The sequence below is a fragment of the Hyperoodon ampullatus genome (assembly GCF_949752795.1).
Source record: "Hyperoodon ampullatus genome assembly, chromosome: 8".
In the NCBI taxonomy this organism is placed as follows: Eukaryota; Metazoa; Chordata; class Mammalia; order Artiodactyla; family Ziphiidae; genus Hyperoodon; species Hyperoodon ampullatus.
Window position 1 is genome coordinate 101996133 of NC_136921.1, and position 20722 is coordinate 102016854.

General features: G+C 46.8%; 1 protein-coding gene across 1 annotated transcript in view; it reads left to right on the plus strand.

The window, feature by feature from the left end:
* Positions 1–1543: 1543 nt before the first annotated feature.
* The window catches only part of ERCC3 (ERCC excision repair 3, TFIIH core complex helicase subunit), a gene marked incomplete at its 5' end in the record, with an annotated part of 32406 nt that continues 13227 nt past the window's right edge, over positions 1544–20722 (plus strand). Inside the window, 10 exons of the mRNA XM_079710042.1 lie at positions 1544–1571; positions 1938–2143; positions 2817–3053; positions 4972–5021; positions 5481–5616; positions 5793–5957; positions 6428–6632; positions 7908–8222; positions 13314–13498; positions 16501–16703. Coding sequence (XP_079566168.1) covers positions 1544–1571; positions 1938–2143; positions 2817–3053; positions 4972–5021; positions 5481–5616; positions 5793–5957; positions 6428–6632; positions 7908–8222; positions 13314–13498; positions 16501–16703 — 1730 coding nt within the window. The remainder of the gene's footprint in view (positions 1572–1937; positions 2144–2816; positions 3054–4971; positions 5022–5480; positions 5617–5792; positions 5958–6427; positions 6633–7907; positions 8223–13313; positions 13499–16500; positions 16704–20722) is intronic.

Here is a 20722-nt window from a genome sequence, read left to right on the forward strand (position 1 = left end):
TGTGAGAAAATAAGTTTCATTGTTCAACTCACATAGTCTGTGGTGTTTTGTTATGGCACTCAGACAGGCTAATATAGCCACTCGTATTCAATACATCCAAAACCAGTGTTCAAATCTGTACTTTCTGAGGAGAGGACGCTGCCGAGTTCCGGGAGCCGCCCACACAGATTGTTTCCTTCAGGTGTTTCGAGGCCTGGGGAAAGGTGCAGTGCAGCAGGGACCCATACTTCCTGGAAGGACAGTGCAGATCTTGGCCAACGGTGAAATCGTGCAGGATGACGAACCCCGCGTGAGGACCATTACCCAACCTCGCAGTAGCACCCCTTAACAGAGACTTTGAGTGGGGGTCCTGGCCCTCACCAGCAGCAGGCTGGGTGCTGCTCAGTCCCCCTTATTAAAAAAAAAAAAAAAACCTGTACCTTCCCTGAGGTACATCATTTTTGCAATTGTTCAGATAAAAAACATTGCAGTTTTCCTTTATTCCTCTCTCTCACCTCCCATATCTAGTCAGTCAGCAAATCCTGTGCTATCTTCAAAATATATTCAGAATGGAACCACTGTTCATCACCTTTACCCCAACACCCTAATAAAGCCAGTTATTTCTCAACTGGAGCGCTGCAATAGCTGCCCTTGACCTTGCAAAGTCCATCTTCAACACAGCAGCTAGTGCAGAGTGATCCTTTAATACGAAATCAGATTGTCATTTCTCTGCTCAAACCTCTCCAGTAGCTTCTCATTTCATAATAAAATCCAAAGTTTTTGCAATGACCTAGTACAGCTCTACATTAGTTGTTCCCAGAGTTGAGCATCACAGTTTTCTGGAGGGCAGGATGGTTGCGCCTGCCTGCAAAATTTTATGATTTAGATATCTTGCGTTTGTGCCTTTCCGATCAGTTTTAACTAGTTTCCATATGATGTCGATGCAGCCAGGGGACCCCATTTTGAGAATCACTGCTGTCTATGTCCTGTACCGTCTCCCACCTCTTACAGCCATACTGCTCCCCCTCTCAGCTCCCCTTAAACGCCAAACCTGTGTCGGCCGGCCCCTAGACCCACACTGCTCCTTCCTGGTATTTACATAGGACATTATCTCACTTTCATGACCTTTTTGTCAAATAACACCCCTTCAGCGAGATATTCTGGGACAGCACTGCCTGTCATTCTGGGCTCTGTTTTATTTCTTCCTTAGAGCGCTTAACACATTTGTTTACGGCCCACGTCTCTCTGTTCCAAGAGGCCAACGCCTTCGCTCTGTTCACTATCCTGCCCCAGGGCTAAAACAACAGTGCCTGGACGATCGTTAACAGGTACTGAAAAAATACTTCACTGACAAGGAGAAAAAAATGGGGAGAAAGCACCCGCACCCGGGAACAGTCAGCGGACCGCTCAACTACGGGCTCAGCCACCGACGCCTCACCCGGGCGCCCAGAGGCGGGACTTCCTGTGCGGCGGCCGGAAGAACTTCCGGTGTGAACCGGAAGTTCCACAGAGAGCCGTCGCCGGGGTTCGTCGGAGGCAGTGGCTAACTGCTGCGGGCGCCGACATGGGCAAAAGGGACCGGGCGGACCGCGGTGAGACGTGGCGTGGGCGCGTTTCGGGGCTGCCTGCACCTGCCGTCCCTATCATCCTGTGTGGTAGCTGCTCAGGGTTTCTTGGCGGCGGTCGACCCCAGAGTCGCTCGCCGTCGTCACATACTGTCCCGACAGGCCGCTGGGCGGGGGTGCGACCCCTGACCTCCGGGCAGCCCTTCCTCCCGGGCTGGGTGGGCAGCGTTTGAGGGAGAGGACGCCTGCGGCGCGCAGTGGCTCTGGGCTAGGGGTGCTTGGCGCTGGGGAAGTCCGGCTGCAGCCAGGTTCCCCCGACCTGCGGCTAGTCGGTGCGGGGGAAACGCAAGGCTCCTGCGGGGCTCACTTCTGTGTCCGTGTCCGTATCTGCAGAGAAGAAGAAGTCCAAGAAGCGGCACTACGAGGATGAGGAAGACGAGGAAGACGACGCCCCTGGGAACGACTCTCAGGAAGCGGTTCCCTCGGCGGCCGGGAAGCAGGTGGATGAGTCCGGCACCAAAGTGGATGAGTATGGAGCCAAGGACTACAGGCTGCAGATGCCGCTGAAGGACGACCACACCTCCAGGCCCCTCTGGGTGGTAAGCACACCCTCAGCCGGGGCCGGGCCCAAGAGTGGGTGCGGCCCAAATAGGAACGCGGGAGCGTGAGCTTTGCTTCCGAGCCCACTGGCAGCGAGCTTTCATTTTCATAGGCAGTTTGAAACAGCCGAGCTAGCACTGAGCATGCGCGCACACATGTGCTGGCTAGACTTGGGCTTCCTTCCTCTCTAACCCCTCCTTTTGCTCTCCTTTCCCTCTCCAGTTCTGCCACATGTTTGGAAACAACTTTTATCTAAAGAATAAATGGCATTTATTATGTAACATTTTAATTCCCCATTTAAAAAAACCTAATGAGACATATATTTGCTAGGCAGCTTTTTTACTCAACTTGAAGTAATTAATGTTCTCCATTCATTTGAAATCTAGCCAGAAGGATAGCCAGTAAGGTGGGCTTTTCCTGTGAAGACTCGTGAGAGGCAGCTACTGACTTTGGAAACCTTTTCTTCTAGTCTCTCTACTCCTTGTATCCGATTAAAGTAGCAGGACCCACAGTTGGCTGAAGATGTGCTTACAAAAATATTCCTGGTGTTGGCTAGCTTTAGATCACTTTCTGGGCAGCTTATCCTTTCTAGATAGTGATGTGGGAAAGAGTCTCATCGTCTCTGCAACTCATTAGTTTCCTTGTCTGTTGTGTCCATTTGGTGTTTCTCAGGCTCCTGATGGTCACATCTTCTTAGAAGCCTTCTCTCCAGTTTACAAATATGCTCAAGACTTCCTGGTGGCTATTGCAGAGCCGGTGTGCCGCCCAACCCACGTGCATGAGTACAAACTAACTGCCTACTCCCTGTACGCGGCTGTCAGCGTTGGGCTGCAAACTAGTGACATCACTGAGTACCTCAGGAAGCTCAGCAAGACGGGAGTCCCTGATGGAATTATTCAGTTTATTAAGGCAAGTGGGGGCTAAGGCTGGCTCTTTTGCCCTCCTTCTTAACGTAGTGATAGTGGGGACAGGTGCTGTACATTGTTCACTTGTAGCAGTCATGAAAATGCCATTCAGATCCAGTGTGGGGAGCATAGTAACCGATTACCCCAGCTGCTACTCCTCTGGATCCAGCATTGTGTTTCGCTGAGGGCAGACTTCCCATGAGCTGCTCTTAGCCAGTGGGTGCTAACACAGCGGCGTTACTAATTCAGGCCCGGGTTATTAGGGAGTCTAGCCCGAAGTGAATGGTGTTACGGACTGAATTGTGCCCCCTCCAGATTTCATGTGTTGAGGACCTAACCCGTAATGTGACTGTATTTGGAGTAAGGATATAATTAGAGTTAAACGTGGTTATAAGAGTGGGGCCAATAGGGTGAGTGTCCTTACAAGAAAAGACAGCAGAAGGCGTGTGTGTTCTCTTTTTCTCTTCATTTGTACAAGGAAGACGTAATGTGAGCACAGAGCAAGAAGGTAGCCCCCTAGAAGCCAGGAAGAGAACCTTCACTGGAAACGAAATGGCTGGCATCATGATCCTGGACTTCTAGAAATAAGTTTCTGTTATTAAACAGTGCAGCTTATGGTAACCTGGGCAAGTTAGTACAGATGATAAACTCCATCTAAGTTTGAATACCTGCACGAGACCACTAGCCGACAACTTCCATTAGGAAAAGTCAAAAAAGACTTCAGAGTTTTTGAGGTGAATAGGGCTGTATGTGACGAGCACCTGAACCTGCTCGGGTTTGTTCTGAGACATAGTGGATACCATTCAAAAGAGACGGACAGTGGCTCTCGTTGTCCTCGGCTGATCTACAGGGAATTAGATTCAGACCCCCAGATCTGAAGTGGCAGAAGATGCGTGCCACAGGCGTCCAGTACAGTAATGAAGCCAATCTCAGAGAAGCCGGCAGGAGCCCTGGAGAGAGTTCTCCTTTCTTCTGATGTGAAAGGGTGCCCCGGGAGAAGGGCTTGCACCTTGTAGAATGAGCCTGTTTCAGTATCCTGGCTGTTCTCAGTTTTGGTTGGGACCCGCCTGTGGGAACGTGGGTGTTGGTTAGTGCAGTGGTGGATGCAGAAGGGCAGCGGTGGAGGCGGCAGCAGACTGAGATCTGAATTGTGAATTTTCGTGGCTACTGTATGATCTCTGCTGCATTCCATCCTAAAGATTTTTGGGAACCTGGAAGGATTTTCTACCATCAGGAGGCTTACATCTAGTTGGGGAGATGGGAACATTGGTGAGGAGGCCAGAGGCTTCACATTTAATTTACGCAGCTCACGATTAGGGGACACATAACTCTACCAGCTTTGTGCTGGGGGCTGTGGTAGTACTGGTACAGTGAGATGAACTCCTGGATTAGGATGGGGCTCTGGGAATGGAGAAGAAAGGGAAAGGGAAAATAAAAGAAAGATTCTAAGCAGCATTTTTTAGATTAAGGGATGTGCATCAGAATTAGCCAGGCAAGAGGAAGGTTTTGCCCTCAAAAAGTAGGAGCTGGGCTTCCCTGGTGGCGCAGTGGTTGAGAGTCCGCCTGCCGATGCAGGGGACACGGGTTCGTGTCCCGGTCCGGGAGGATCCCACATGCCGCGGAGCGGCTGGGCCCGTGAGCCGTGGCCGCTGAGCCTGCGCGTCCGGAGCCTGTGCTCCGCAATGGGAGAGGCCACAGCAGTGAGAGGCCCGCGTACCGCAAAAAAAAAAAAAAGTAGGAGATAATAGAAAAGCTCAATTTAGGCAGATGTACCCCCTTTAGTGTTGCACATTGGATTTTCCTAAAGTAAAATGAACTCTTCACTTGTTTGATAGGTAGTAAGATGTGCCCAGTAATGAATGAGTTCTGAGTGAGCTGCATATTTGCTAATTTTGCCCGTGTGGTGTTGTCACTTCTTGCAGTTATGTACTGTCAGCTATGGGAAAGTCAAGCTGGTCCTGAAGCACAACAGGTAAGGGGTTCTGTGACAGGTCCATACAAGGCACATTCACGCTCTGCATGTCAGGTGCCAGGAGCTAACACCTGTGGACCGTCTGCTCCGCACTGACACCTACTCCCCTGAGTGAGGGGTTAAAAGGAAAAAGTGAAGTGATGTGGCCAAAACCGGAAATTCATTCACTGACCACTGTATTCCCCTGAACAGTGGAGCTGGGGTTCAGATCCCTGCTAGTTTGTCTTCACAGTGGGGCTTTGCCTGCTGCCCTCGTGTGTTATGTCATGGCTAGTAGCTCATATCTCAGATGTGGCAAAGGATCGGTGGAGGGTGAGCGTGGAGAGAGGCCTTATCTCCAGACCGTCTCATGAGTGAGCAGTGGAACCTTCTGAAAATGGTGTACTGCTCAGTGCGCACCTCCTTCCTCCTGAAAATGGTGTACTGGTCAGTACGCACCTCCCTCCTCCATTCTCACAGGTACTTCGTTGAAAGTTCTCACCCTGATGTCATCCAGCATCTTCTCCAAGATCCCATGATCCGGGAATGCCGCCTGAGGAACTCTGAGGGGGAGGCCACCGAGCTCATCACAGAGACTTTCACAAGCAAATCTGCTGTATGTGGCCTCCTGGGTCACCCTTGGGGGTGGATGCATTTAGGATTTTAATTCTCTCGGGTGCTTTTAGGCCAGCATTTGCAGTCTAGTAGTCCTTGTTTTCTTGCAGCTTTGTTGCTTGGTAACAGTAGGGTTAAATGTTTTGTGCAAGTCCGGATCCTGCCTTTCTCTTTCAGATCGCTAAGAGTGCTGAAGGCAGCGGTGGGCCATCCACTTCCCGGGTGACAGATCCACAGGGTAAATCTGACATCCCCACGGACCTGTTTGACTTTTATGAGCAAATGGACAAGGATGAGGAGGAAGAAGAAGAGACACAGACAGTATCTTTCGAAGTCAAGCAGGTTAGTGAACATATCCGTCCTGGTTGCTTCTCTAAGCCGGTGTCAGAAGCTGGTTCAGCCCTTCATGGACTGTTTGTAGCCTGTGTGAGAGGAAGGAATCCCCATCTGTCCCCAGATTTTGGTGTCTGTGCACTGCAGCACCATTCTTCCTGATGGAGTTCGATCTGAGTGTCCTGTTCTTCAGGCTGGTGGGTCAGTGTTCACAAGTTCCTGGGTAGATGGGAGAAACGGTGCCTGGGGGGCATTTTTAGTGGCTGATTGGATTTAATTTTGTCCATGTCCTTAGTTTGGGGCCCTTAGTCTGTGCTTTAAGCTGGCTGTCATCAAGCAAGATCTGAAATTTAAAAGTCTAGCTAACCTTTTTTTTTTTTTTTTTTTTCTTTAAATCATTAGGCTCCTTAGAATGTGTGCTGTTTGTGAGCACACTTTGGAGTTAACAAGATTATAAAACCTTCATGCTCACTTTCCAGGAAATGATTGAGGAACTCCAGAAACGTTGCATCCACCTGGAGTACCCTCTGTTAGCAGAATACGACTTCCGGAATGATTCTGTCAACCCCGACATCAACATTGACCTGAAACCCACAGCTGTCCTTAGACCTTATCAGGAGAAGAGCTTGCGGAAGATGTTTGGGAATGGGCGTGCACGTTCCGGGGTCATCGTCCTTCCTTGTGGTGAGTGACGCCTGGGTGAAGAAGATGGCTAGGCTGCTCTGTCCGGACCTGCCTTACGCTCTCCCTGAGGGCCTTTCTCTAAATCCCACCTGGTCAGGGAACAGCCAGCGTCACATGGCTCCCTGATTCATGACTTGACAAATACTTGCATGCTTGCTCTGTGCAGGGCCCTGACCTCCACACTGGGCGTGTAATGGTGGATAGAACAACACTCCTGACCTCATGGAGCTCATTCTGGTGGGGTAGCTCAGACAGTGAACCAATCAGCTAAGCGGCGTATAAAGTCTTGGGCAGTGAGGAAGGATGGTGTCGTGGGAAAGGGCTGGTTTACATCCTGGGCTTAGCGTTCCTCACACTCAGTCTTGTAAGTTGTGTGTATTTGGAGGCTCCCTGGCACAGAAACTTTATTTGGTCCTGGACTACTTATTACAGTGTGCACATCCATGAAGGGGCTGTGGCAGCCCCCTTGGCGCCCGTCTAATATTATTTGTCCTAAGTCGTGTCAGGTCTGGCCTAGGTTCTTGGCCAGAGGTCACAGTAGGCTCAGCTGGTGGCCTACCCAATACTCAAGAAGGCAGACTCTCTAGGGGAGGGGCAGGCATCTTCAGATTTTTTTTTTTTTTAAAGCCTCATGGGTTATTTTGATGCACACCCCTGGTAAAGGAAGAATTGCTGTTTCAAGCAATAGCTTGATTTTTAATCTTGATCTTCACACGGTAGGTGGTAGTAAACTCAGAAGCCCCTGGAGTTTCACCTTCCTCTGTCTTTGCCAGTAGCAGCGTACGTACCGCATTCCCAAGTGCTCAACCCGTCTGTTGTGTCATCATAGTAGCCGTCTTTTACTGAGTCCCTCCTGGGGTCGTCTGGGTGTTGGGCACACTGTACCCCAGCAGCACCGCTGTCCCAGGGCCTTGGGCGACTTACCCCTCAGCTTTAGTTTTCCCGTGTTTAAAATGGCAATAATAGGAGTGTCTCTTACCTATGGTTTATTTTGACAAATGCTGTTTTTCAACATTTAAATGAGATGCGTGTACAGTGCTTTAATAGGGCCTGGCGCTTGTGTCTTTTAATTGTCACGTTTGTGTGTGAAGTGTGTGTGCCTCCTTTTTCTAAAGAAGGAAACAGGTTTGGAGCAATCAGCACCTCAGCAGTGTCAGCCGTGAGGATTATTACAAATAATTTTGGCCAGATTGGTGGGCGGACAAGTCCTTCTGTCTGTCCCTGTCCCTCATTTCAACCCGGCCTTGGGTAGGATTGCCCTTTGGTTTCCCGTAGGTGCTGGGAAGTCCTTGGTTGGCGTGACAGCTGCATGCACAGTCAGAAAACGCTGCCTGGTGCTGGGTAACTCAGCTGTGTCTGTGGAGCAGTGGAAAGCCCAGTTCAAGATGTGGTCCACCATCGACGACAGCCAGATCTGCCGCTTTACCTCCGACGCCAAGGACAAGCCCATAGGCTGCTCCATTGCCATCAGCACCTACTCCATGCTGGGCCACACCACCAAGAGGTCCTGGGAGGCCGAGCGGGTGATGGAGTGGCTCAAAACCCAGGAGTGGGGCCTCATGATCCTGGACGAAGTACACACCATACCAGGTAAGCAGGCTGAGAGCTGGGATGCCTACTCATCATAGAGACAGATTGATTTCCATGAGCATGGGTGGGTGGGGTGGGGTGGCGTGGGGCTTAGTGGTAGGTGGGTGTACACACTGGCAGCTTCCTTAATCTCTGGCCCAGAGTAGTCATCTAGAAAGTGATATTTTCTTCCGTCCTCCCTCTCAACTGTTGCACCTCAGCTTACCCTTAACCCATTTTTTTTCTTTTCGGTCCTGCAAAAACTAGACTGGGAGCACAAAAAAGTCCTTGCAATATTTGTTTTATTTGAGGACTAAAGTATTGTTCCTTAATATGTTATAGAAGTCCAAGTATTGCCGGCAGTCCTTTTAAACAGCCATATTGACATAATTTATAAACCGTAAAATCTACCCATCATAAGTATGCAATTCAGGATTTCTAGTAAAATGGAGTTGGTGTGACCATCACCATGACCCAGTTTTAGAACATCGTCCTCATACTCACTTACCACCAGTGTTTTCATCCTTAGCTGTAGACAGTCACTGAACTGTTTTCTGTTTCTAGAGACATGCCTTTTCTGGAAATATATTCACAGAATCACATAATATGTATTTTCTTTTTTCTGACTTCTTTCACTTCACACAGTGGTTTACCAACTTTGTAATATGTACCAATGCTGTGTTCCTTTTATTACTGAATAGCATTCCAGGCAAACCTTTCTTTCTTTTTTTTTTTTTTAAAGAAGGTGTTGGGGGTAGGAATTTATTAATTAATTTATTTATTTTTGCTGTGTTGGGTCTTCGTTTCTTTGCGAGGGCTTTCTCTAGTTGTGGCAAGAGGGGACCACTCTTCATCATGGTGCATGGGCCTCTCACTGTCGCGGCCTCTCTTGTTGCGGAGCACAGGTTCCAGACGCGCAGGCTCAGTAGTTGTGACTCACGGGCCTCGTTGCTCTGCAGCATGTGGGATCCTCCGAGACCAGGGCTCGAACCCGTGTCCCCTGCATTAGCAGGCAGATTCTGAACCACTGCGCCATCAGGGAAGCCCAGGCAAACCTTTCTTGATAAAACAAGTTAATGGTAGCCCTGATCAATTACGAAGTGTAAATTAGAGATTACTCTGAAGTAAATGAAATCAGAGGCATTTTCACATAGAGTATTCAAAACATTGTCAAAGTGGCCTTTCTGTCTGTTTTTTTTCTGTGTAATGAGAGCTCCTCCAACACCTCTGGATGTCTGAAAACACCGAGAGATGTTCACAGCAAGCCAGGTAGGGATGAGAGGGGTCTCTCGGGTTGAAGGAAGCAGTCCTGAGGTGGGGAAGGAGTACTTGCATGGCCTGACAATACTGTAGCCCTGCGGCTGGAGGGGAGCGTGGAGGAGAGCAGTCCAAGCTGAGGTCGGAGACGTGTCAGAGCCAATCCCGTAGGACCTGAAGGAGGTCTTGGGCTTGCACTCTGGGTGAGAAGCCATTTGAGGGATTTGAGCCGAGGGTGACATTATCTGACTTAATGTTATAAAAATATCACCCTGGCTGCTGTGCTGAGAAGAGACTGCAGGAAGCAAGGGTGGAGAGCAGCTAGGTAGGTTAGTTGGTGGAATCCCAACATGAGGCTTGGACCAGTAAGAATAAAGGTAAACTGATTCTGGTTATGCTGTGAAGGTTAAGTGGGCTGGTTAGAGGTGGTTCTGAAAGAAAGAGGAATCAAGGGTGACTATCCGCTTTGGGTTTGAGCCATCAGACGGGTGGAGTGGATGCTGAGATGGGGAAGACTCCAGAAGGAGCAGGTTTGGAGAGACAAGATCAGGAGTTAGGCTTTAGACATGTTAATTTGATTGCTGTTGCAGTCAGGCAAAGGCAGAAATGTTAGAAAACGGACAAAAGACATGAATAGATTTTCACTCAAGAGAGTATACAGACGCCAGTAAGCATTTGAAAGGTGTTCTGCAGCGTTAGTCCCCAGGGAAATGCAGGTTAAAGCCACGATGAGACGCCACTACAGACCTATTAGAGTGGCTGAAATAAAAAATATTGACAGTACCAAGTACTGACAAGAGTGCAGATCAACTGGAACTGTCATACATGGCCAGAGGAATTGCAAAACGTACAGTCACTCTAGGGAGGTTTGGCAGTTTATTAGAAAATTACCCTACAGACCCAGCAGTCCCACTCTGGGCATCTATCCTAGAGAAATGAAAACTTAGGTTCACACAGAAACCTGTGCATGAATGTTTATAGAAGCAGCTCTGGTTGTAATCTCCGAAACCTAGAAAACAGCGGAAATGCCTGTCAGTGAGTGGCTGGATGGACAAGCTAGCACCTCAACCACTGGGACGCTCCGTGGAAAGGAGTCTCAGAGGCTTCGTGCTGAGTGAAATCAGCCAGTCCCAAGAGGTTACGGAGTGTGTGATGCCTTTGGTAGGACATTCTTGAAAAGACAAAACTATAGTGACGGAGAACAGATGGGTGGGTGCCGGGGTGGGGTGGGGAGGGCATGACTGGACAGGGAGAGCACGGGGCAGCTTTTGGGGTCATGGGTTGGTTCGTCTCCCGGTTATGATGGTGGTGGTGATTACGCGAGTCTGCACACGTGTGAACATGTGTAGAACCACTCCCACCCACCCACCCTCAGAAGAAGTTCAGTTTACTGTGTGATATTTAAAAACTAAACCAGGAGAAAAAAAGAAACTTTAAGGAGAGGGTGGGTGTTGGGTCTGATTGGATTGGGAATTGGTGATCTAGAGAAACATCTTTTATAAACGACTTTGGAATTGCTTTGTAGCAGTTCAGTTGAAGGCTGTGTTTGAAGCGTGGGGATGTTTGAGGCCTTGTGCCGGAGGATATATTTAGCATACGTTGATGTTCCTCTTTAACTTGGGCCCCAGGTCTCAGAGGGTGGCAGCCAGGCTTGGGGTTGGTTATCTGGTGATGAAGATATAGAGGTGTACCCCACACGGTTCACTAGGTGTGTCTGTCTCTCCTCTGGTTCATTGGAGCAGTTTGTCTCTGTTTAGGTAGAAGAGTGAAACCAAACTGCTCTAAAGGATTTTGCATGCAGGCCTTATAAGCCCTATGGCCATGCTCACTGGGCCAGAGAGCAGATGTTAAATAGGGAATTCTAGCAAATCAGAGTAAGATTCTGCCATAAACATTTACCACTTGGACTAGGTAGAATGGTAAATCTTTGAGATTTATCCCAGAAGATAAAGATTGTTGTGTTCTTTTATAGATCTTCCAAAAGGAGCCCTATGAAGTCATTATATTAATAAGAAATTCTTATTACAGTACTTGCATATATTAGGTGTTTCCTGCATGCAAGGCACTGTGCCACTTTCATTATTTTAACAAGTATTTATTGAGAACCCATTAAGTTCCAGGCACTCTGCTTGGCACCGGAGACAAAGTGGGAGAGACAGTCAGAGAATCACACAAATAAATGTCAAATGACAACCGCGACATAACGTCTGGTGAAACAAGCTGCACACGCAAAGTACGTACTGTGATTCCATTTACATGAACTTCAGACCGGAGGCAGACCTCCTCTCTGATGACTGAAGTTGGATCAGGGTTCCCTTGAGGGAGAGTGCTGGTGTTGACCAGAGGGGTCAGAGGCGAGACTTCTGGGTGCTGAGAACACTCCCATCATCTGGGTGGTTCCACAGGTATGTACCTGTGTAAAAATTCATGGAGCCATGCACATCATTGTATGTGAGTTCTTCCCCCGTGCCAGCTGTTACGGCTGTGAGAGAACGTAGCAGTGGGACGTGACTCGTTTGCAGGGCCGACGCCTCGGGGAAGGCTTGTTTCTGGCTGCAGAGTGTTCAGGCAGGGTCCCCGCGTTGTGCTCCCCTCGGGTTGATGCAGTCCCCGGGCCGCCCCAGTGCTGCCTCCCTGGAGCCCATAGTAGCTTGGGGTCTCCACTGCCTTGGCTGCCATGTCCTTCTGATGTGGGGAACCTGGTCTGGGGTCCTTGGCTGCCCTTTTTTGGAGCCGGCACAGTCCTTGGACATAAGCCTGACCCTGGTTTTTTGTTTGTTTGTTTTCCAGGGGTGTGCGCAAGCTGTGTTAGGCTTCAGTGTGTGAAACCGTGAGACCTGGGCACTTGCTGGGGTTAGACAGCCCTTTGCTATTTTACTGTTCTTATGTTTTTGGTTTGCATTTTGGCTCCCTCGGATTGTTAGGTCTATTTCTTTTTTGTTTTTTTTAATCCAGCCGTGCCACGGCGGCTTGTGGATCTCAGTTCCCTGACCAGGGATTGAGCCCCGGCCCTTGGCCGTGAAAGCATGGAGTCCTAACCACTGGACAGCCAGGGAATTCCCAGGTCTGTTTTTGAAGTATCACTAACCTTCCTTTAATTGGATATGAGATAAGCATGACTTCAGCATTTTTATCTTCCTTCATAGTGTTAGAGTTTTTAAAAGGTGAGCCTGTGGAAACCCATAAATTGAGTTTTTAAAAATGAATATCTTGTACCCTTTTAGTGTTTATTTGATTTAATTTGATATCTCAGAAAGAATGATAACATTCAAGCGAAAGGAAGGCAAAGGACGTTGCTGGTTGACCAGAATGAATGTAATTGGAAGAGTGTAGAGAGGGACGTTTCCTAAGGTGGGAGAGGTGCCTGGGGTTTCATCTCTCCCTCGTTTCTTCCTGGTTTCTGGGAGGGTGGTGGGAAGTGGAGCTCCTTTCACTCCTCTGGTCCTGCAGATACCCCACCATCTTCCCGGTAACCGAGGTACAGGCCTCAGGGTGAACAAATTCCTTGCGTGATTCAGAACTCAGTGGCATTTTAAGTGTAGGTCATGTTTCAGATTGCCGTTTGTGCTCCCGATAGCTGAGCTGTTGTGAGGGGAGTGCTGGGGTTCCCTAGCTTGGGGCTTCCTCCAGGTCATCTCCCCCTCTTGTTCTCCTTTTCACCCTTCTTTTGGACAGGTCTAAGAGTGGAGATTAAGCATTTGCACCTAATCATTCTTGTCTAGAGCCAGGTTCCTGTGATCCAGAAGCCCGGGGGTCAGCCGTGCAGTGTCCCGGGCCAGTACTAGGTCGAGGCTGTTTTTGGTACTTTGAGCGTTTAAAGAAGTGACAGCGTGAATGCGCCGATTGTTTCCCCAGCCAAGATGTTCCGGCGGGTGCTCACCATTGTGCAGGCCCACTGCAAACTGGGCTTGACCGCAACCCTCGTCCGGGAAGATGACAAAATTGTCGACTTAAATTTTCTGATTGGGCCCAAGCTCTATGAAGCCAACTGGATGGAGCTGCAGAACAACGGCTACATCGCCAAAGTCCAGTGCGCTGAGGTAGCTGTCCCCTTCCTGGCACGGTCCCTGGGGGAGGGAAATGGATCAGGTCGATTCCTCGTGGGCAGATACACAGGTCAGGACCTGAGCAAAAGTGCTGCTGCCTCGTTCAGTGCCCTCAGCCCCCCGTGGGGTGGGCAGTCTCCCGCGATTTCACAGATGGGTGAAGCAGAATCACTTGTCCACGGGCACACAGGAAGTGGTCAGGTCAGGAGGCTAATCCAGACTGGCTCGGCGTTTCGTCCTCCTTTCTGGGGGTGAGCACCTCAGGGTACTCCTGCCCACCCTCACCCTGGAGGGATTCTTGCTGGTCCTTTGTGGGCAACCGACAGGCCACCCCCAGTACCAAAGCCTGTTGGTTTTGATGCCCCCAGAAGGCGCATATGGCCTTGATTATTTTATTTCTAAGAACCCATTTCCCCCATATTCTGTGATGAATACCTGCACAGGTATGTGTTTAAAATACATGTTCAAAGAAAGGTAAGTCTTCTCAGAAGGAACAGCAACAGAAATCCTTTCTGGCACCTTAAAATGACTGTCACTCTGTGGCTAGAGTAGGGTGGGCTGTGTCCTCAGAGGGCAGACATGGGCCTCTTGGGTGAAGGTGAGTGTGAGGAAGCTGTGCAGGTGGACTTGCTCTGTCGAGAAGCTTCCTTACCCTTTGGTTACATCTTCGTAATCAACACCCACCTTACACACAGCATTGCCAGAACTTCTGAGGCGCCTGTTCCTCTCTAGTTGCATCTCCCCACCCCCTGCCAGGGTAACCGCTGTCTTGGAGCTTAGGTTTGTCATCTTCTTGCTTTTCTTTATTATTTTACTTCCTATGTATAATTCCCTAAACATTCATTGTTTAGCTTTGCCTTTTAAAAAGTCTTTATGTATATGCAAATAGAATCAGGTTATATGTGTTCTTGTATGACTTCTGTCTTTTGCTTAGTATTTTTTTCTTTGCATAATGCATTATTTTTTTAATGACACATGTAGCTGTAGTTTATTCCTTTTAATTCCTCTGTAGTATTCCATTGGACAGATATACCACAATTTGATAGCTAATGGAATATTACACAGAGGTAAAAATAAAATCTTTTCTAACGTCGACAGATGTTTGGGTTGCTCAGTTGTTTTTTTTCACAGCCTTGTCGAGGTCTAGTTTATGTTCCATAACATTCATCTGTTTTAAGTAAATAGTGTGATTTATAACTTTTGTGATTTTAGTAAATGTAAAGAGTGTGCAGCCATGCCCCCGATCCAGTTTTAGAGCATCTCCCCCATCCCCAAAAGTTCCCTTGTGCCCATTAGCGATGCCCTGCTTCTAGTCCCAGCCCTAGGCGGACACTGTCTCTGAATTTGGAGCTTAGTTTTCTGTTGTTATGACAGTATTGCTGTGTGTATTTTTTGTACCTGTTTCCTGTGTCAGACGTTTTCTAAAGCAGTGTTCACACTGTGGACTGTGACCACGTAGTAGATGGTGACATCACTTCGGCGCGTCATGATCAGGATAGAATAGAATCTCCCAGAAGGCATAATATGTATTAAAGGTATATATTGTTTCCTAAGACTGTGTTTGTGTGTGGGAATGTTTAGTTTATGACATAAACTGGTCCAAGTTTGAAGGCCACTGCTCTGGCAGGTGCACCTAGAAGTAGCATTGCTGGGTCAAAGGCTTTCCGGATGCTCACTTCACTAGTCATGTGGAAAACTCTGTTGCCCAAAGTGGTTGCACCAGCTAACACTCTCGTCCAGGGTGAGTGAGCTAGCTCCACATCTCCAGCACCTAATATGGAAATGTCTTTTAATTTTTGCAGACCTGATAAGTGTGAAATGGTATCTTTTTATGGTCTTAATTTGTGTTTTGCTGTTTACTGATAACGTTGAGTATCTATTCATACGTTCATTGGCCACTTGTGTTTCATATTCTGGGAAATGCATGATTTTAAAGATTTTACTGTAAAAAAATTGCTTTGTTTATGAAGAACTAGAAATTCTAAAAGGGTCATAATAGGATATGTCTCAGAGAGAATCAGAAAAGGTAACGACAGCAAAACTTACATTTGAGCTCAGCACAGAGTTTGACACATAACCATGTCAGCTAATTCTGCAGTGGTGGCAGCATGAAGAAGTGGTCTGTGGCGATCACACAGAAGTGGCGCTGGTTGCAACCAAAAGCTCAGTCTGCCAGTGTAGACTATGGCTTGTTCCAGTGCAAAGCTCCTGGAGGGTCGTTTTTGTCTGTACACAACCTTGAGACCTTTAGTCACGGCGCTTCAGTGTACTTGCCTGAGCTTCCTTTAGTTTGTCAACAGCCAAGCACGGGGCTTAGCAGGGAGGAGGCCCTTCTTATTTGGATACTCAGATTGTCTCAGATGTGACCAGTGGGACTACATTCAGGCTCGTTTCTATGACCATTTGACATGTTCCCATCAGACTTTGAGCACTTCCTTGCTTTCTGGCACAGTAAGATATTTCCGGCTCATCTGGTACTTTCCCTGCCCTGGCCTGGAATCAGCCATTTCTCCGTGGAGCGCTTTTAGCAGAGAATGTAATTTAAAAGCCAAAATCTGGGTGCTGGTGTGTTCATTACTCCTGGGATGTCATTGCTAGGCTAACCCAACAGACAGAGCTGGCAAGTGTGTGTGCAGTTCTCTGTCGCAGTGCTGTGTGGGGGCTGTGTGTGGAGGTGTGATCTAAATGGGAGGGATTGTTTACACCACTGGTTGGGAATCTGGTTTTCTTCACTTGGAGCTCGTGTGAGAATAATTCCCTGGATACTGATGCATTTTAAAATCTCTGTTATTAACATGTGAGAGTATCCTGGTTCAACACTGGGTCTTAGGTTTTGTTTTGTGTGTGGGGTGTGTGTGTGTGTTTACAGTATTATTGAGATATAATTCACATACCATTGGTTTCGTCTTGATTTGTTTTAAAGCTAATTTGCGAAAGTTCCCAGTTGTATGATGCTTAAACTTGCATACTGACCCCTGATTCTTATTGTATCACAGGTTTGGTGCCCGATGTCTCCTGAGTTTTACCGGGAGTATGTGGCAATCAAAACCAAGAAACGAATCTTGCTGTACACCATGAACCCCAACAAATTCAGAGCTTGCCAGTTTCTGATCAAGTTTCATGAAAGGAGGAATGACAAGATTATTGTTTTTGCTGACAACGTGTTTGCTCTGAAGGAATATGCCATTCGACTGAACAAGTAAGAATTGGAAAGTTAGAGTAGCCTCCAAAGCCAGTTTAACTTCCCCATGTGAGAGTATAGAAGGTGCCTGTTTTTTTCTCGAAGCTCTCAGGAACTTCTTAGTATCTAAAGGTCTAGTTCTGTGGTCCCAGGGACCAGGTGAGACAGAGGGGCAGGTGGTCAGAGACATTGGTTAGAGTGTATGGGAATGGGGGCCTGGTCACTCTGAGCTGAGGGAGCGGGGGCTAGAGTTGTGTTGATGTGGAGCTCGGCTCCAAAGGTGGGCACGGCTTGGCATCTGCAGTTTCAGGCTCAGTGGGTACTCTGGCCAGAGATGAGATCACACTGTATTTGGTCAGGGGCCAGGAAGGCAAGGCAGACGGGGACAGCATCCCAGGTTTGGCCCAGCATCTAGAAAGAGCTTCTTAGGAAACACCGACCAGGGTCTTCCTTAGGCTACAGCCCCACCCAGATATTGTGTTTAAAACCTGGCTGTTGAAAATTTCCTGCCAAGAAAGGAGGAAGAGGCCTGTGCTTCTGTGCACAGTGATGCAGGGCTTCAGGTGCTGTGAGTGGAGCAGAAGGCAGGGTCCTCTGAGAAGATAAGCCTGCATTCGTTATGTGGTGGGTAGGGATGCAGAGGGAAGGGTGGATACAGAACAGTTTCTCTTCACAAACTGTGATTTAATCACCACCTCAGCCATATGAGGTCATTGTACTATTCTCATTTTACAGATGAGAAAACTGAGACACAGAAGGATTAAGTTGCTGAAATTTCTAAAATCATACCTTTTTTTTTAAGCATCTTTATTGGAGTATAATTGCTTTACAATGGTGTGTTAGTTTCTGCTGTATAACAAAGTGAATCAGCTATATGTATACATATATCCCCGTATCTCCTCCCTCTTGCGTCTCCCTCCCACCCTCCCTATCCCACCCCTCTAGGTGGTCACGAAGCACCGAGCTGATCTCCCTGTGCTATGCTGCTGCTTCCCACTAGCTATCTATTTTACATTTGGTAGTGTATATATGTCTATGATGTGCTCTCACTTCGTCCCAGCTTACCCTTCCCCTGCCCGTGTCCTCAGTCCATTCTCTATTTCTGCACCTTTATTCCTGTCCTCCCCCTAGGTTCTTCAGAACCATTTTTTTTAGATTCCATATATATGTGTTAGCATACGGTATTTTTCTCTTTCTGACTTACTTCACTCTGTATGACAGATTCTAGGTCCATTCACCTCACTACAAATAACTCAATTTCGTTTCTTTTTATGGCTGAGTAATATTCCATTGTATATATGTGCTACATCTTCTTTACCCATTCATCTGTCAATGGACACTTAGGTTGCTTCCATGTCCTGGCTATCGTATGTAGAGCTGCAGTGAACATCGTGGTACATGACTCTTTTTGACTTATGGTTTTCTCAGGGTATATACCCAGTAGTGGGATTGCTGGGTCGTATGGTAGTTCTATTTGTAGTTTTTTAAGGAACCTCCATAGTGTTCTCCATACTGGCTGTATCAATTTACATTCCCATTAATAGTGCAAGAGGGTTCCCTTTTCTCCACATCTTCTCCAGCATTTATTGTTTGTAGATTTTTTGATGATGGCCATTCTGACTGGTGTGAGGTGATACCTCATTGTACTTTTGATGTTCATTTCTCTAATGATTAGTGATGTTGAGCATCCTTTCATGTGTTCTTTGGCAATCTGTATATCTTCTTTGGAGAAATGTCTGTTTAGGTCTTCTGCCCATTTTTGGATTGGGTTGTTTGATTTTTTGATATTGAGCTGCATGATCTGCTTGTAAATTTTGGAGCTTAATCCTTTGTCAGTTGCTTCATTTGCAAATATTTTCCCTCATTCTGAGGGTTGTCTTTTCATCTTGTTTATATTTTCCTTTGCTGTGCAAAAGCTTTGAAGTTTCATTAGGTCCCATTTGTTTATTTTTGTTTTTATTTCCATTTCTCTAGGAGGTGGGTCAAAAAGGATCTTGCTGTGATTTATGTCATAGAGTGTTCTGCCTACGTTTTCCTCTAAGAGTTTGATAGTGTCTCACCTTACATTTAGCTCTTTAATCCTAAATGTGAGTTTATTTTTGTATATGGTGTTAGGGAGTGTTCTAATTTTATTTTTTTAAATGTAGCTGTCCAGTTTTCCCAGCACCACTTATTGAAGAGCTTGTCCTTTCTCCATTGTATATTCTTGCCTCCTTTATCAAAGATAAGGTGACCATATGTGCCTGGGTTTATCTCTGGGCTTTCTATCCTGTTCCATTGATCTAAATTTCTGTTTTTGTGCCAGTACCATACTGTCTAGATTACTGTAGTTTTGTAGTATAGTCTGAAGTCAGGGAGTCTGATTTCTCCAGCTCCGTTTTTCTTTCTCAAGATTGCTTTGGCTATTTGGGGTCTTTTGTGTTTCTATACAAATTGTGAAATTTTTTGTTCTGGTTCTGTGAAAAATGCCATTGGTAGTTTGATAGGGATTGAATTGAATCTGTAGATTGCTTTGGGTAGTATAGTCATTATCACAATGTTGATTCTTCCAAACCACGAACATGGTATATCTCTCCGTCTGTTTGTATCATCTTTAATTTCTTTCATCATTGTCTTACAGTCTTCTGCATGCAGGTCTTTTGTCTCCTTAGGTAGGTTTATTCTTAGGTATTTTATTCTTTTTGTTGCAATGGTAAATGGGAGTGTTTCCTTAATTTCTCTTTCAGATTTTTCATCATTAGTGTATAGGAATGCCAGAGATTTCTGTGCATTAATTTTGTATCCTGCTACTTTACCAGATTCATTGATTAGCTCTAGTAGTTTTCTGGTAGCATCTTTAGGATTCTCTATGTATAGTATCATGTCATCTGCAAACAGTGACAGCTTTACTTCTTTTCCATCTTGTATTCCTTTTATTTCTTTTTCTTCTCTGATTGCTGTGGCTAAAACTTCCACAACTATGTTGAATAATAGAGGTGAGAGTGGGCAACCTTGTCTTCCTCCTGATCTTAGAGGAAATGGTTTCAGTTTTTCACCACTGAGAACGATGTTGGCTGTGGGTTTCTCATATATGGCTGTTATTATGTTGAGGTAAGTTCCCTATATGCCTGCTTCCTGGAGAGTTTTTATCATAAATGGGTGTTGAATTTTGTCAAAAGCTTTTTCGGCATCTATTGAGATGATCAAATGGTTTTTATCCTTCAGTTTGTTGATATGGTGTATTACATTGATTGATTTGCGGATATTGAAGAATCCTTGCATTCCTGGGATAAACCCCACTTGATCATGGTGTACGATCCTTTTAATGTGCTGTTGGATTCTGTTTGCTAGTATTCTGTTGAGGATTTTTGCATCTATGTTCATCAGTGATATTGGCCTGTAGTTTTCTTTCTTTGTGACATCTTTGTCTGGTTTTGGTATCAGGGTGATGGTGGCCTTGTCGAATGAGTTTGGGAGTGTTCCTCCCTCTGCTCTATTTTGGAAGAGTTTGAGAAGGATAGGCGTTAGCTGTTCTCTAAATGTTTGATAGAATTCGCCTGTGAAGCCATCTGGTCCTGGGCTTTTGTTTGTTGGAAGATTGGGTTTTTTTTGTTTTTTGTGTGTTTTTTTGTGGTACGCGGGCCTCTCACTGTTGTGGCCTCTCCCATTGTGGAGCACAGGCTCCAGACGCACAGGCTCAGTGGCCATGGCTCACAGGCCCTGCCGCTCCGCAGCATGTGGGATCTTTCCGGACTGGTGCACGAACCCGTGTCCCCTGCATCAGTATGCGGACTTTCAACCACTGCGCCACCAGGGAAGCCCTGTTGGAAGATTTTTAATCACAGTTTCTGTTTCAGTGCTTGTGATTGGTCTGTTTATATATTCTATTTTTTCCTAGTTCAGTCTCGGAAGATAGTGCTTTTCTAAGAATTTGTCCATTTCTTCCAGGTTGTCCATTTTATTGGCATATAGTTGCTTGTAGTAATCTCTCATGATCCTTTGGATTTCTGCAGTGTCAGTTGTTACTTCTGCTTTTTCATTTCTAATTCTATTGATTT